The following is a 17,452-nucleotide window of genomic DNA, read 5'->3' on the forward strand; positions in this document are numbered from 1 at the left end:
CTAAATTGCTAAGTGTGAAATGAGTTAAGGGGCTTATCCCTCACTGTACCTTCGTTTTCTCACCTGGGGATAATGAAAACTTCCCCTTCCCGTCTCACAGGGATAATGCGAAGAAAGATGAGATCATTGATGTGAAAGTGCTCTGAAAAATGCTAGGTAAATTGTAAGTGATACTAGTTGTGGAATAGACAATCTTAAACCACGCTTATCCCCCAAAAATCTGAACCCTGATTTTGTTCCCTGCTACCCTAGTTTTATCCCTTCCTTCCCTGAATAATCAGGGGCTCCTTGCTCAGGAATCAGTGACATCTGAATATCTGGATGGTTTTTCACTGTGCTTAATGGCCAATAGTCACAATGCATACCCATGAGTGATGATATCCCTAAAGATTCACATGGGCCCCTTAAGGAAATATGGACCAAACCCATTTTTAAATATGGACCAAACACATTTTCAATTCCTTTGTGAATAATACCCATTATTGGGGCTCTCCGACCCAGGATCCACCAGTTTACACACCATTTGAACAGGCGTGAGCTAGAGAAAAAGTCCCTGCATGAGTTTGGGGATATATAATCATTACTAGGAAAGGAATAATAGAGAATGTATTGCTCAAAAGGGCATTCTGCACACCTAGTAACTTGAGAGCCCGTCCTGAACAGACGAGGTTAGATCAGCCGAGAAAGCTCTGATGTTACACTAGCTGTATGGGTGGTTCAGGACTGTTGAGCTCAATACTCCCAGTGTATAAATTATGTTCTGCAGATAATTTAGACCCTTTGGAACTGCTGTAGGACACTAGGGGTCATTCACTGCACAGAGGCTGGAGTTTATTAAATGATGCCCTAGTGACCTGATGCTTTTTATTTTCTTAGCATGACTTTCTCAGAGAATCTTTTCTCACAAGAACCTCATACGCTTCCTTTTTGGTTTCTATTGGAGAATATCAATAGAAAGGTGAGAAAAAGCATTATCTATTGGAGTCAGAGGACCTGGGTTCTAATCCCAGCTCTGCCCCTTGCTTTCTGTGTGACCTCGGGCAAGTCACTTAACTTTGCTGTGCCTCAATTTCCTCAAGTATAAAATGGGGATAAAATACCTGTTCTCCCTCCTACTTAGACTGTGAGCCTCATGTTGGACAAGAATTGTATCTGACCTAATTATCTTGTACCTTCTCTAGCACTTAGAATAGTATTTGACACATATAAGCCCCATGTGGGACAACCTGATCACCTTGTAACCTCCGCAGTGCCTAGAACAGTGCTTTGCACATAGTAAGTGCTTAATAAATGCCATTATTATTATTATTATTATATAATAATAATAGAAGCAGCGTGGCTCAGTGGAAAGAGCAAGGGCTTTGGAGTCAGAGGTCAAGGGTTCAAATCCCGGCTCCGCCACTTGTCAGCTGTGTGACTTTGGGCAAGTCACTTAACTTCTCTGTGCCTCAGTTACCTCATCTGGAAAATGGGGATTAAGACTGTGAGCCCCACGTGGGACAACCTGATCACCTTGTAACCTCCCCAGTGCTTAGAACAGTGCTTTGCACATACTAAGTGCTTAATAAATGCCATTATTATTATTATTATATAAGTGCTTAACAAATACCATTAAAAAAAGAAGACAATCTATATAGTCAATCTACTGAATTGATCTCTTCTGATCAGTTAACATCCGATGTGATGTTCCCAAGTGAGGATCACCAGGAGAATCAGAGATAGAGCTGACCTGGGAGAACTCTGGGGTGCAGCATCAAAAAGAAAACATTTTCCAATGCATAATATTTTCAACTATTGTCTTCAACTGCTTCTGGGAGCTCAAGCATATATGGGACTAGAATGGGGAAAAGGCTGTTCCAGTAACTTCGAGGAAATATCAATGCATCACCTAAACTTTTCATTTTCAGCCTATTACTTCAAAAAAGCAAATGTTACTCTATTCCAAGATATATCAAACGGTGCAAACATTTTACCTTACTTCAGTCGTGCGAAGCCAAATAAATGCATGATGAAAGATAGTAAAAACATAAATACTAACTTTTTCATGCCATAAAATAAATGGGTTTGTTCTCATCCCTCAGCCAAGGATATCGCTCAGCAAGATATGAGGCCTAACTACCATAGCATGAAACCAATACTAATTGGATTCTAAAAGCACTCTTCATAAATTTCTTTAAATTGACATGCAGCCAATAAGCACACAGCAGTACAGTTATTTTTCAAAAGCAAATCTCCAGCCTGAGTATCTCAATATAAAAAGAATGCATATAGCAATAAAACAGTTGCAATCAGCTTATCTCCTTTCAGATTATCCAGGAACCTATAAAGCTACAACTAACCATTGTGTTTTACAGAGGAAAAAGGAAAATATTTAGTTCCTCCTCTTCAGGAAGTTACGGTAGTTTGTAAACTTCATCCAATACAATATCTAAACGTGATTAAGAATGGCTGGATCTGTAATGTGATTTTTATACCCAAATCAATTGACTACTTATTGCTATATGGCAAAAGCCATTTCATTTGGCTTACTTAAAATGATGAAAGCTTCAGCGGTAGGCTTTCAATTTAACAGTCCTTATATTATTATGTTAGTGCTATATGGCATTGATGAATAAATTGGCTTCATTCAGTCAAATGTTGCTGTGCATGAGGGATGAAGCATTGCACAAAGCCATGCTAAATGATAGAAGGATGGTTACTTACCAACGGGGCGGGCTGTAGACATTACAATGGTGTGGTGACAACATAAAAAAGAAATTAAAAAAAAAAAGAAAATTGTCAGAATGCATGGTGTGCAGTGTGTTTCGTTTAAGTATGGACACTACAGTGAATTCTAAAGTCACAATGCCACTGGGATCAGTTCCAATTTCAACATTTTTCAAAATCAGATTTCTAAAGATATTGTTCGAGGAGTAATAGTTACACAGTAGTTTGCTACAGCTGATTGATAGACATTTTAAACAGATTCACATGTTGCCAATTAGCACTTTAAATGCCCCATTGAAATGAAATAGTACAGAGTTATAGAACTTGTAGAATATACCCATTCAAGCCTTTAGACTGGCAAATGTCAAACCAATAAAGGAAGGCATCAATGTCTGATTTAAATACCAAGTGAATTTTAAGGATGGCCAGTCAGAACTGTTATATGAACTGCAGGAAACCCAAGACACTGTTTTCCCCTCTAGTAATAGATTAATAGCACATCACTTTTAAGCCACTGACAGTGCTGATGAAAATATAACGAATAGCTAAGAGTGACCATAGGGATTTCAACTCAGTACCTCCCAAATTAGTTTTCCATTACTAGTATGTCTTTCCTTTTTTTTGTTACAAAAAAGGCAAAAGGATGATTGACAAGTTGATTCTAGTTCATTTAGAAAATGGAGTTAAAAGTTTGTTTTTCAACATGTGATCTCTTAAAGCTGCAACCTCCATGTGACTAGATTCATCCCTGTATCAGCTGCTCCCATTATTAAAACATAGAAGCATAAACAAAGTTATCTTTAAGTAGAAAATTTAGAACATCCAAGTAACTAAAAGGAACACATCCAGACAGAAGTAATTCATCAGAATTGCAAACAATAAAGAATCCAAAGTTAGAAACAGATTCTATAAGAAAAAGAAAATATCAGAAAGAGTAAACAGTCAACATTTACGTTTCTAATAATAAGAAAGCTATCCCATAACCAATATTACACTTGCAAAGAACTTTTCAAGTAGCAACTTCAGGATTCTAATACAAAAGAAAGCAGACCAAAAAACACGTAAACATTCCATCCATAATAAATTACATACTTAATCTAGTACACTGTTACAGTCACATTTATAAGATTCACAATTTATGTTATCATTCTTCAATGCTTAACAGTGCACAATGAAAATAATTTCTAGGCCACACGAAAGGCACTTTACTAAACTCTGATCTAAGATCATTTAAAGGCAAGTAGATTTATTGATGGCTATAGCTATTACTGGGAGTGCAGTTCCCTTTTTGACTTAGGAACAGGGCAATACCGTTTCTCATCAAGCTTAACTCTAGAGACCCTTTTTTTTTTTTATCAAATTCTGAAATGAAAAAACAATTGTGAGTTGAACTATTTCTCAGAAGGATAAAGCTATCTTATCCCCTCTTACCTAAAGTGAACAACATGGTAATATTTTAGCCACTGGATTATGAGAAAAACCTCTTTTCTTTGTTATAGACTAAGCCATCCGGGTTGCTTTTTTATTTCAGCAAATTAAGCTGAATTGTGCCCATGCATTTGATGGATGGAAGTGGAATCTGGCCATTTGGGGCAGTTGACCCCTCTCTCTAATAAAGCAAATCCACAGAGAAGTTGAACATTTGATTTAATGTGAAAGAAAAGAGCAGTACAGATAATGACAAGATTGTTTTGATTAACCTTGCAGAGTTCTGCCACCCTTTATCGTGTACCACTAATCTGGGAAAAGTGTTTGTTATTCCTTCCATTGTACAGAATTGCTTTGTGTTTTTTCTAAACACAGATGAGTCAACTTCGTATGGAACTGGAGACATATTTTATTGTTCAAGTTATTTTCCCTACCCATATTTTGGGAGTTCTTAGTAGTAGGTGATGTTTATGAAACTATCACCCTTTGATTGATCAAATTCTGTAATGTTTAACGGCAGAAGGGTTTTATTAGGAAATAATTTTAGATGGTGGGTATAATGTTTTTAGACTGTGAGTCCCGCGTGGTTATTTCTATCTCCCACAGCAGTCAGCTGCAGTTCTTGGCACATAGTATGCATTTAACCAAAACTATCACTGTTATTATTATTATTATATCTGAGTTTTTCCATTCCCAATGTCAAGTTGAAAGTTAAAAAAGTATCTTTTTCCATATTATAAGTCCAATGTATCTGGAAAAAATGGGAGTAAAACTATTACTCTCATCTAAAATATCCAGATATTCATCCAGAAAATAGTTTCAGCCTCCACTTCATTTGACAAGTTTAAAAAATAGTCCTAAAGGGAGACAACTATACATGGTTCCTCTGAAATACTCTGCTGATAACAGACTTCTTGGTTGGACACACCATTAACTGGCCCAATATTAGCATTGTTTAGGTTCTCTTGTTCTCAAAAGTGTTTTATAATATGAACACTAAGCAAATATTTTCCATGAACATGTGTGTGTATATATACAAAACGTTGTGGTCAAGGAACGTTTCTACCAACTGTTTTATTATGCTCTCCTAAGCACTAAGTACACAGTAAGCCCTCAATAAATATTGATTGATATAAATGTATATATATATATATATATATATATATATATGGATATCAACGTATCAATATTTAGATGCAAAATAATTTGGCAGAGTATTATTCTATGCTTGATATATGTATAAAGCATAAAATGATACTCTGCCAAATTATTTTGCATCTAAAATGCAAGCTTTTTCTATCCACAGCAATTACTTCTAGACTGTGAGCCCGCCTTTTAGACTGTAAGCCCGCTGTTGGGTAGGCACCATCTCTATATGTTGCCAACTTGTACTTCCTCAGCGCTTAGTACAGTGCTCTGCACATTGTAAGCGCTCAATAAATATGATTGAATGAATGAATGAATTTCTGGAAATAAAAGTCCAGGAACAAAAGGGTGGTAAGAGGTTGCCATAATGAAACTGCCTCAAGTTCAATCATTGCCGTTTCTAAATAATGATAGTCTACCTGGCTAAAACTTCAATTGTTGAAAACCCTTGGACTTGGGGAGAAAGAGTTGAATTTAGGACAAATGATAAGATCATGGGAATAGAATAAAAGATTTAAGACTGAAAATGGATGGTTGGGTGATCAATGATTGAACCATTGACAAGTTTATATTCTTCTTGTTGCTGTATCATCACTACTTAACCATTCACAGTTCAATTTTAGAAAACTATTTACATTACTGAACTAACAATTGCTTTTCCAGCAAACATTTCTCAAATGCTATTTTTTCTCCTCAAATACAATAACAAAACAAATATTATTTGAGGATAATAAAGACAGCCAAATTGTTCTGCAAGCTTTTTGCCTGGGCCATAGTTTCTGTGACTAACTGAAGCATTCACAGAAATATTTGAGTAATTAGCATCGACTGAATGTTTTCAAGCATATTTTCTTGGCAAAAATCCGCTGACAGTTAGGACATGCTTGCTCAAACGTTTGCCAGTAAGGGAACTGTTACACTCAATTGACATGCAGTGAAAACATCCTTTGACATAACCATTTTGTAAATGGTTTCCATCTCGGCCTGAGAGCCAGTAGCCACTCTGATGTTTTATGTGAATATGGCTTTCATTTTTATGGTATTTGTTAAATGCTTACTGTTCTAAGCATTGGGGTAGATACAAGTTAATTGAGATGGACAGAGACCCTGTCCTGCATGGAGCTCGCAGTCTAAGTAGGAAGGAGAACAGGAGAACGGAGGCACAAGGAAGTTAAATGACTTGCTCAAAGTCACACAGCAAGCAGTTGGCAGTCAGGATTAGAACCCTGATCCTCTGACACCCAGCCTGTACTCTTTCCATTAGACTATGCTTCTTCATTACACTTATTCAATCATCATTTAATTTTGTTGCTAAGTTTTATAAATGATTTTCTATTTCTATCCCCATTCTGTGGACACAATCTGTGCTGGCCTAGCATCATTCATAGATAGCAAGCTTTGTTAGGTTAGAGACCCCGTTTCCTACTTTTATTTGTGTTCCCAAGTGTTTAGTCCAGGACACTGAACGTTATACCGAACAGTAATGCTGATGACTGATTGATTGCCCAGAGGAAGACTTTTTTCTTTAAGTGGAACTCTTTCCACCCGAGATGAATGCAAAATAGAATTCTAATAAATCCCAGTGGATCAGCCACTCTCTCCAAGAGAAGGCGGTAACCAGCATGGAGCTAAAGAACAGAGGTGACAACTCAGGGTCCATTTCCCTGGAGTTCTGGCTGGAACGCTCTCTCCCGTCAACAAAAAGCCCTGTATTTCCTCACCCTTCATTTCCGGAGGGTCATTTGAAGGACAAAGACTGCTGCTGGGATGCTCGAGGATAGATCCCAGAATCAGGACTGGTGAAACTATGCAGTCGCTCCTCCCATCAAATGGACTTTCTGCCTCCAGGATTAGGAGTGGGAAGGGAAGCTATGTTGAAAGCCACAAGGAGGAAATTTGGGAGGGTGGAAGTGGAATTGGAGTGGGCATCTGCCACGGTCTAGAGGGACGTGTGATGTTGTGTGACTGTGAGCAGAGCTGCGGAATATTTAATTTACCTCATCCAGAGTGAGCAGTTCACATCCTGAGGGCAGTTTATTCAATCTAGCTAACTCTAGGGTCAAGCCCAAGGAATTTTTTTTTTCCCCCGCATTCTAAACATTTTACTTTGGCTCTATAAACAAACATGATCTATGACTGGAAAAAGTGCCTAACATCCAGAAAGCAAAATAAAAGTGACCCTGACTAAATCAATTGTTTCAGTCCACTGAAGTTCACACACCACCTGGAGAGTCAGAATCTCCCAGTCCCTTAGCTGCTCCCCTCTGGTTGTAAATTAGGGACCTTTGGAAGCCGTATTAATTCTTCCAGGCCACGTGGGTACTATTTAAGAACTTATTGATTCAGCGTGCTAAGTAGCCTCCTGAGTTTATTCAGTTTTCAAAGTGCCTAACATATTTCTTAGGCAGCAAGAGATTGTGGCTCATTATAAATGGTTAATAAAAAACTCTACTATATTGAACTTTTTTACATTTTCAATGTTAATATCCCAACATTACATATGGGAGATAATGCTTATCTTTTCTAAAATTAAAATGAATAAATTAACACATAAAAACAAGATTGGAAGAGTGATTTGAACACCACTGAAAATAACACAAGTATAGGAGAAACACAGTTGGTCTTTCTTCCTTTACTTATAGAAAAGGGGTAGAAAACATCTGGAGAAATGCAAATACATCGGTCTCACTGATACAGTTAGTTATGGGTTAGTCTCTCGACGGTCAAAAGATTTGGGAGAAGATGCTACCACTTACCTCGAACAGTGAGAGAGGCCGTGGCTTCCACTTTTCCGACCCGATTTTCAGCAATACATGTGAAGGTTCCTTCATCTGAACTCAAGGTCTTTTTAATTCTCAATGTATAATCATCTTTGATATCATATCTGCATTTGAAAATAATGAAAGAGATAGGATTACAGGATTTACAATTTGGGAGGCAAATTTTTTTTCACCTGCTGGGTATGGCTGTGATCGGACTGTATCTTGGATAGATCTTCCAAAGATAATAAATTATCAGGAGTTGGATGATAATGCCAAACATTAATCTTCATGACATTTTTATTGCACTATGCATTAGTTAAAAACTCTGCAGCTATAAAATTAGTAGTACTATGTTCTCTTGGTACTAGAGCATTATTAATAACATCACTACCCTTGATCAATAGCAGTGGAATAAAATTAAGTTTTGAGACATCAGTTATCAATACATGAGACTTCAAATAACCTAAAAATACCTGATATGGTAGATTTTTTTCCCCTTTAATATGTTTTTCCTAATGCCAGTCACAGTAAAATAGTTAGTGTTCCTAGGTAGACTCTATCACTTGCCTTTGAGAGCAAATGCGCACTGTAAAAGTAGGTTTTGGAAGTACTTTGTAAGCTACAAAAAGGATTATTAAATAGTAAACAACTGCCTTTACAATAATTTTGGAATTTATTAAACAATCATTATGTTCTAAGCACTGGAATAAATACAAGGTGAAGTTATCAGGCACAACCTCAGTTCCACACGGTACTCATAATTTTACTGAAGAGATAACTCAGGCACAGAGAGATTAGGTGACTTACCCAAGGTCATACAATCAGCCAGTGGCAGGGCTGGGATTAGAACTCTTGACACCCAGGCCCATGGTATTTCCATTAAGCCAGTTAAAATACCAACTAATCAAAAATGTCTGGCAAGGCAGAGAACATGAAGATAGTTTTGATTTCTATTGAGGTTGCTGCACTCTTCTATCTGTTGCCAACATTCACTTTGCCAACATAAACAGGACCTAATTTACCTTTTCAAATTTTAGTACGTTTGAGATTGACTCAACCTTATCTCTTTCTGAACCTCCAAACCTCTGATCTTGTGCAGTAATCCAACCTACCTATTTTTAACTCTTCACAAGGCACTCCTCTAACATTAACCTGAACACTGTACCTTGATATCATCTTTCTCGTCATTGACCTCTTCCCCACGTCCTCTCTCTGGCTCTCCCTTCAAATCTGACAGACCCCACTCTCTCCATCTTGAAAGCCCACCTAAAGTCACATCTCCTCCAAGAAGCCTTCCCCAACTAAGCCCTCACTTCCCTGTCTGAGCCCTTCCCTCTACATCACTTTTCACCTGGCTCTGTTTCCATTAAGCTCTTTGATAGGCACTCTTCCTCTGAACCCACAGCATTTATGTATATAACCATTTTAAATTTATTTTAATGCCTGTCTCTCCCTCAAATCTGTAAGATTCTTGAGGGAAGGGATCACCTATACCGATTCTTTGATTCTATGTGCTCCCTAATCAACCCATCGTATTTATCAATCTTTTATATTTATTGTGTTTACTGTGTAAAGAGCACTGTACTGAGCAATTGAGAGAGTACAACATAACAGAGTTAGTAAGTTTACAATCTAGAGTGGGGAAAAGAGACATTAATAAAAATAAATAAATTATGGATAAGTTCATAAGCACTATGGGGCTGAGGGAGGGGTGAATAAATGGTGCAAATTCAAGCCCAAGGGTGACACAGAAGGGAGTGAGAGAAGAGGAAATTAGGACTGAGTTGGGGAAGGCATCTCAGAGGAGGTGTGCCTTCAATAACGCTTTGAAGACGGGGGGAGTCATCATCTCTTGGATACAAGAAGGCTTTGACGATGGGAAGAGTTATCATCTCTTGGATATAAAGAGGAAGAGTGTTCCTGGCCAGAGGAAAGAAGTGGGTGAGAGTTTGGCGGCGAGACAGATAAGATCTAGGTACAGTGTCATTAGAGGAACAAAGTGCGCTGGCTGGATTATAGTAGGAACGCAGCAAGGTATGGTAGGAGGGCGTAAGGTGATCGAGTGCTTTAAAGACGATGGGGCACGGAGTTGGATGTGGATGGACAACCACTGGAGGTTCTTGAGGAGGGGGAAACATGGACCGAATGTTCTGTAATGATTAATGTGGTTGCAATTTGGATGGAAAGGAAATGTTAGGTTTTAGCGATGTTAAGAAGGTTGAACTGACAGGATTTCATAAAACATTGAATATGTGGATTGAAAGAGAGAGATGAGTTGAGGATAATGTCATGGCTATGGTCTTGTAAGACAGGAAGGATCGTGATGCTGTCTACAGTGATGGGAAAGTCACGGGGAGGACAGGGTTTGGGTTGGAAGGTAAGGAGCTCTGTTTTGGACATGTTAAGTTTGAGGAGTCAGCAGTACATCCAAGTAGAGATGTCCTAATGGCAGGAGGAAATGAGGGAATGCAGAGAAGGAGAGAGACTGGGGGCTGCGGGGGACAAATGCAGGTTAGGGAATCACACATGCAAAGAGACTGTAGAATAAATAAAGAGAATAAATGATGGAGAAAATAAACTATCTTTTCAAATTACATAAGCGATCATATCCATGCTAAATATGCTTCTCTTTTCCCTTTCTGAAATGAACTATTAGCTGAGTTTCTAGGGCATTGTAAACAGTCAATCAGGTAAGCCTGTAAGCTACTCAAGGCACTGAATTTTCTCTTGTAAAAGAAACCTACACCACTTAGCCCAGGAATATTTTCCCACTGGACACGGACCACATTTTGCCAAAGAGGTACAGAATAATCAAGTGATGGGCCTAAGATCACACAAGGAGGCAATGACCAAGTCAGGATAAAAATGAGGGTTTGTGGACTTGTAGTTGAGTTGCCTGTTTTTAGAATTGTATATTTTCATAGGAGTGCATGGATCTGCAGTGTACCTAAAACCAATCAATGAATGGTACAGTGTGAGCCTATTATTGGGTAGGGACCATCTCTATATGTTGCCGACCTGTACTTCCCAAGTGCTTAGTACAGTGATGTGCACACAGTAAGTGCTCAATAAATACAATTGAATGAATAACAGAGTTGGTAGACACGTTTGAAGGGCAAAATTTCAATCATTAACAATTTATTCTATGTTTGAGTAACAAATATATTAACTCTATTGTATTGCACCTTCTGGAGCACTTAGTATCGTGCTCTGCACACAGTAAGTGCTCCAAAAATACCACTGATTATATGTCTTTTCCAAATCCTCACAGTGATATTGAACCAGGCAAAGATCACGGCATTCCTTCCTATTACTCATCTCCTGTTCTCTCTATTCAATCCTGCTCTCTCTCGGGCAATAATTTCCTAGCTAAAACTACATATTTCACAAGCAATTAGGTGTCAAATGTTTCTGCAGGTCCAATAAATGTAGCCTAATTTCTTGCCTTTCCTCCTGGATGAATCAGTATGTGGCTAATTATATTCTTACTGATGCTTTACACCATTGAGTTTGATCATTTGGTTTTTGTACTTGAAATCCAAATGCTATTCAATTTTTTTCTCCTACAAGCAGACAGTAGTTTGGAAGACTGAATGAAATTTCAAATAACAGTTCAGTTCTTCATGTAATACTGTTTAGGAAACTGTGCTTTGAGTATATATGGGTAGGTCCACTAACACCCTGGATATTCAGTACCTGAATATTTGGTTTCTTCTCATACTGACATCAAAATTAACTATATTCAACACCTCTAAGTAGCAGTTATTTATATTTATTGCCATTTCATAGCTTTTATATATTTTGTTAAAAAGTATTGGATACTTTGCCATTCACTCTACCTTGCTCTTTAGCCTTCACTTCAGAACTGAGACTTTGTAAATAACCACCAATCTCAAAGATATCAAGAAGCCTCTTTCAAACATCAAATAATATTACATACGTTCTAGATGTAATTGTTAAGAGTCTGCCTTTAATTAACCAGGAAAATAAAAGAACAGTTGAAAAAACGTTGCTGGTGAGGAAATTCTAATAGAAACTGGGGTGATTTTGATTGTGAAATTTGGCAGTCTCTCGTTCATATGAATGCATTCATTGTTCCTGGTTTTGATTAATGACAGTTGTAGAATCGTGTGCTGACAGTCTCTGCCATACAGACACTTTTTTTTCTGATATGAAACACTACTGAAAAATGCAAACCAATCAGATTTGGCCCCTGGACATGTGCTATCATCACTGTACCGTGAATTGAGATTGACTGGTACCAGCTGTAACAAAGTGGGAAAGAAACCTTTTGTCTTTTTTTTTTTTAAAGGGGGAATATGATAAAAAAACATAAAACTGTCAAGACTATTAAAATACGGGCAGGCAATGAACAACACAAGATAAATTAATCCGTAATACCTAAAAATAGTTTGGATTAAAAGTTCCATTTTCCTATAGCAGTCAATAATCAACCTCTCCCTCTAGGGACTTCTTTACTTGGACCTTTTCCCACCATTTTCATGTTCCCAAACCAGAAATTTCACAATTTCACCTTCACTGAACATTTGGTGTCGTTTCCTGCATAGTTATATAGTTGAGAAGCAGCATGCGACGGACAGAGCATGGACCTGCGTTTTCTAATCCTGGCTCTGCCACCTGTCTGCTGTGTGACCTTGGACAAGTCACTTAACCTCTCTGTGCTTCAGTTAATCTCACCTATAAAGTATGGTTTAAGATTGCGAGCCCCATGTGGGACATGGACGGTGTCCAACCTGATTAGCTTGTATCTACCCCAGTACCTAGTATAGTGTCTGGCACAGAGAAAGAACTCAACAAATAGCATTAAAAACAAACAAAATAAAGCTGAAAATACGGAAGCCAAAAAAATCCACTAGTATTCCCAACATAGATCTGAAACTATGTGGAATGACAGCACAAATGACACCATCTGTATCAGAATAAACCACAACAGATAAATGTGCCGTAGCTACACATGCTTTGATTAACTTTTCAAAGTGAAGCCAACTATTTTTTATTTTTTAATTGTTTCCTGAGAATTTATCATTTATCTTCTCATGATGATTGGGAACTAGGAAATCTAGTTTGCAAGGTGCCTTGAGCTCTCAGATTTATACTTGGGGTGAGAACCCTAATTTCCACTTTCTTCCTCTGGCTGTACAGATAATCGTAGACTATTTGGCCTCCAGAGTCCTGCACTCACAATAGCAGAGACAAAATATACAGTTTAGAGAAGCAGCGTGGCTCAGTGGAAAGAACCCGGGCTTTGGAGTCACAAGTCATGGGTTCAAATCCCGGCTCGGCCACTTGTCAGCTGTGTGACTTTGGGCAAGTCACTTCACTTCTCTGGGCCTCAGTTCCCTCATCTGTAAAATGGGGATTAAGACTGTGAGCCTCCCGTAGAACAGCCTGATCACCTTGTTACCTCCCCAGCGCTTAGAATGGTGCTTTGCACATAGTAAGTGCTTAACAAATAATTATCATTATTACCATCATTATTAGTGCATGCATTCCTAATTAGTTCAAATGGTAGAACACTCGCTTAGCATGTGAGAGGTAGCGGGATCGATGCCCGCATTCTCCAAGTTTCGAGAAGCAGCGTGGCTTAGTGGAAAGAGCCCGGGCTTGGGAGTCAGAGGTCGTGGGTTCTAATCCCAGCTCCGCCACTTGTCAGCTGGGTGACTTTGGGCAAGTCACTTCACTTCTCTGTGCCTCAGTTCCCTCATCTGTAAAATGGGGATTAAGACTGTGAGCCCCACATGGGGCAACCTGATTACCTTGTATCTACCCCAGGGCTTAGAATAGTGCTTGGTAAGTGCTTAAAAAATACCACCATTATTATAATCACACTCTCACTGAGCATTTGTTCATTATAGTGCTATTTTAATTCTAATATTTCAGAACCAGCATGGCCTAGCGAAAGAACACAAGACTGGGAGTCAGGGAACCTGGATACCAATCCTGGCTCTGCGAAATGTCTGTGACCAGGGGCAAGTCATTTAACTGCTCTGTGCCTCAGTTTCCTCATCTTTAAAATGGGGATGAAAGACCTGCTCACCCTTCTGTATATATTGTATGCCCCAAATGGGACAGCGTCGTGTCTAGACTGATGGTCTTATATCTACCCTAGCACTTAATACAGTGCCTGGAACATAATAAAGCACTTAAGTAATAAGACTATTATTATTATTATTATTTGTTACAGCTCCTGTCAATCAGTCCTCAGACTAACTCTCAAGTTACTTAGAATTCCTGTATTCTCAGCTATAGGAAATGTTCATTTTTTGAAATTATGATGATATCTAAATTCTAATATTTTTATAATATTTTGACATCTGAGTATGTAATTGAGCTTTGTTCCTGGGTGCAAATACCCTTAAATTCAAATAACACTCTTACTAGTAGCAGACCTACCTCTGCTGCTGGGAGAAATTTTGCGTAATGGCTGGAACAGTTACCGCTTTCTGGGAACACATTTTTGTAATTTAAATGCCATTTGTTATATTAATTGTAGTAATGTAATGCGCCCAACTGTATGTTCCTTTCAAAGTTTTGAAAGTGCCTATGAATCTGACAACATAGCCTGAAATCCACTGAAATAATGTTTTAAATATAATTCATATTCACTGAGAAAAATTACCCATTTTCCACAGCAATACTTTCACCGTATGCAAGGAAAATGGATTACCCCTTACAGTTTATATATTATAATCACAAAACATTTCCCAATTCATTATTTCTGTTCCTGGAAGATACTCAAGGAAAATTAAAACCCCCTAACTCTAGAGTTCTGATACTGTTTCATTTAACCTGCTCCAGAAAGACTTTGGGTGGCAGGTTTTGGCAGGGACACATTCAGAATGAATCACACGCATTACTTTTTATCTCCAAAATGGCATTCCGAACCCAGGGCAGCTTCAGCCAATATGAGGGGAAGTAACAGCCTCAGACAACACAGTAAAAGTGGAGTTTGGGACTTGGTACTTTGGAGACTGCAAATTGAGACCTTTTGATTCAGGCACATTTTGAAATACCCTAATTCTAAGATTGAAATGGCTAGCGGATGGTTATCATATCTTATGCTGTTTAAGTTTTCTCAATAATGGTTCAAATGAACTTCTGCAAAAGTTCCCAAATGGCATCACACGGGATTACACGGGGTCACTGGCCACCCAGGCCCAGAGGGAGTCAGAAGCCTGCAGCTGATCACACCAATGCAGATTATTCAAATATTCATTTTTCCTCTAGGAATCAGTCTGATTCGGGATTTGGAGGGCCCCATCCCTAAACTCCATGAAAGTTGTGGGGTTAAGAAGCCTCCCTGTTCAGTATTCTGCCCTCAATGGATGCCATTAAACACTAAAATTTATTTTATTTTTATTTATTTATTTATTTTACTTGTACATACCTATTCTATTTATTTTATTTTGTTAGTATGTTTGGTTTTGTTCTCTGTCTCACCCTTCTAGACTGTGAGCCCACTGTTGGGTAGGGACTGTCTCTATTTGTTGCCAACTTGTACTTCCCAAGCACTTAGTACAGAGCTCTGCACACAGTAAGCACTCAATAAATATGACTGATTGATTGATAAAATAGAGGTCCAGAACCCTTTGCTGTAGCCAAGGTAATAGTGTTGCAAGCTGACATTAGGAGAAGGATTAATAATAATAATAATAATAATTGTGGTATTTGTTAAATGCTTACTATGTGCCAAGCACTGCTCTAAGCACTGGGGTAGATACAAGGCAATCGGGATGGGCACAGTCCCTGTCTCACATGAGGCTCACACTCTGAATCCCCATTTTACAGATGAGGTAACTGAGGCACAGAGAAGTTAAGTGACTTGCCCATGAGAAGACATGTTTACAGACTGTCCGGACTAATATGGTGTCATTACCAAAGGAATGTGTCCATTATCTCCGTGACACTCTACTCTCCCAAGTGCTTAGTACAGTCCTCTGCACACAGTAAATGCACAATAAATACCATTGATTGATTTACTCCCTAAGTGACACCTTAAATCGACTACAATCGTCTGTGTATGTCGATACTTTTAAATCTTTTTTGACTATTCCACCGAAGCAAAATTACAGGATCATCTTCCTCATTGCCATAAATCACTAACTTTAATATTATTAGTATTCTTTGTGACTGCCAATTGTCAAGTACTAGCTTGCATTTGAGGTAATAAATGGTTTCTAGGTTGGCAATCTCTAATTTCTCACCCGGACATGCCATTCTCAGACTCTTACAGACATTATTCCATAGGGATAGGGAATAACTTGTCCTTCAGAGCCTGGACTCTGTGGCTCTTAGGTCCTGTTTAGAAATCCTTATTTTCACTTCTAATGTTAAACTTAAGACCCATCATCTACCTCTTCCTGCTCTCTTGCCTTTTTTTTTTTTAATACTTGGCTTTTAATTAACCCGATCTTATCAGTCAACCTAAACTTGGTTTGATTATCAGGAGCCCAAAGTGCTGTCTGGCCTTGAAGGGGTTTACTACATTAGAGGGCAGCCCACTTCCTCAGCATGCCCTCTGAATTTCAGAGACACATTTTACAAACAATGGAGACTCCTAAATAATTACTCAATACAAGAAAACCGTGCCATGGTTATACAGAGAGAGCCAATTACTTTGAAAATAGCACATTTAACCCTTGAGCAGGGTTTTTTTTCTTTCAATAAAATAGCCGGCTACTTGGACTTTGTGACAAACTGAATATTTGGGATTCTAAAATTGACTGTTACTATTTCATCTAATAAATGAGCTTGCACCCTACTGTTCTCTTTCTTTGGCTGACTAGGGGTAAACGTAGGGTATTTTCACTGTACTTCATGGAACTCTTCATTTGTGTTTTCTGGATTGATTTAAATATTCATGGCTCAAATTGCAGTTCACCATGTGCCAGCCATGTGCTCTGTTTGACAGTGGATAAGAAAAATCCTCTGATAGTCACTCCAGATTTATATAAGAATATGAATGGCACATTAAATGCCCTTCTTTTTAATGACTCTCTCTGGCAAGCCATTAAGAACACTCCTTATTGTCCTTCTATAAGGAGTTAATCTCTTCTCTGTGTTTAGCTTGGGAAGCAAAAAAAAAACCCTGTGAACTGAAAAGACAATAGAGCTAAACTAGGAATATATACCATAAATAGGCTGCTTAATAAGGAAAAATCATTTTCACCATCTATTCAAGCTGCTAATAATTGAAATTAAAATTTGCTGACAAAACCAAATAAGCAATCACAATTAGATTCATAGCACCATTACCATATAGCTGTTCTTTTTCTTAATGCTCATTTAAGATATATTTTAATCAATGTAAATTAATATTAGACAGGATTACAAATGCAATATTTCCCTCAAAAGTAAGTCTTAATTGATTATACCAGAGTTGTCAAACC

At 38.2% G+C, this 17,452-nt stretch overlaps 1 protein-coding gene across 12 annotated transcripts in view; it reads right to left on the reverse strand.

Moving 5' to 3' along the window:
• ROBO2 (roundabout guidance receptor 2) overlaps window positions 1-17,452 on the reverse strand; it is a 1,226,656-nt gene that overhangs the window by 112,916 nt on the left and 1,096,288 nt on the right. For 8 of the 12 annotated variants that reach the window (XM_038766056.1, XM_038766066.1, XM_038766058.1 and 5 more), the window contains 2 exons: window positions 8,037-8,164; window positions 2,704-2,715 (listed from right to left, as the gene is read on the reverse strand). In XM_038766056.1, the coding sequence (XP_038621984.1) occupies window positions 2,704-2,715; window positions 8,037-8,164 (140 nt within the window). The remainder of the gene's footprint in view (window positions 1-2,703; window positions 2,716-8,036; window positions 8,165-17,452) is intronic. The other 4 variants (XM_038766059.1, XM_038766055.1, XM_038766064.1 and 1 more) reach the window with 1 other exon arrangement.

This window comes from Tachyglossus aculeatus, chromosome 24 (genome assembly GCF_015852505.1).
Source record: "Tachyglossus aculeatus isolate mTacAcu1 chromosome 24, mTacAcu1.pri, whole genome shotgun sequence".
In the NCBI taxonomy this organism is placed as follows: Eukaryota; Metazoa; Chordata; class Mammalia; order Monotremata; family Tachyglossidae; genus Tachyglossus; species Tachyglossus aculeatus.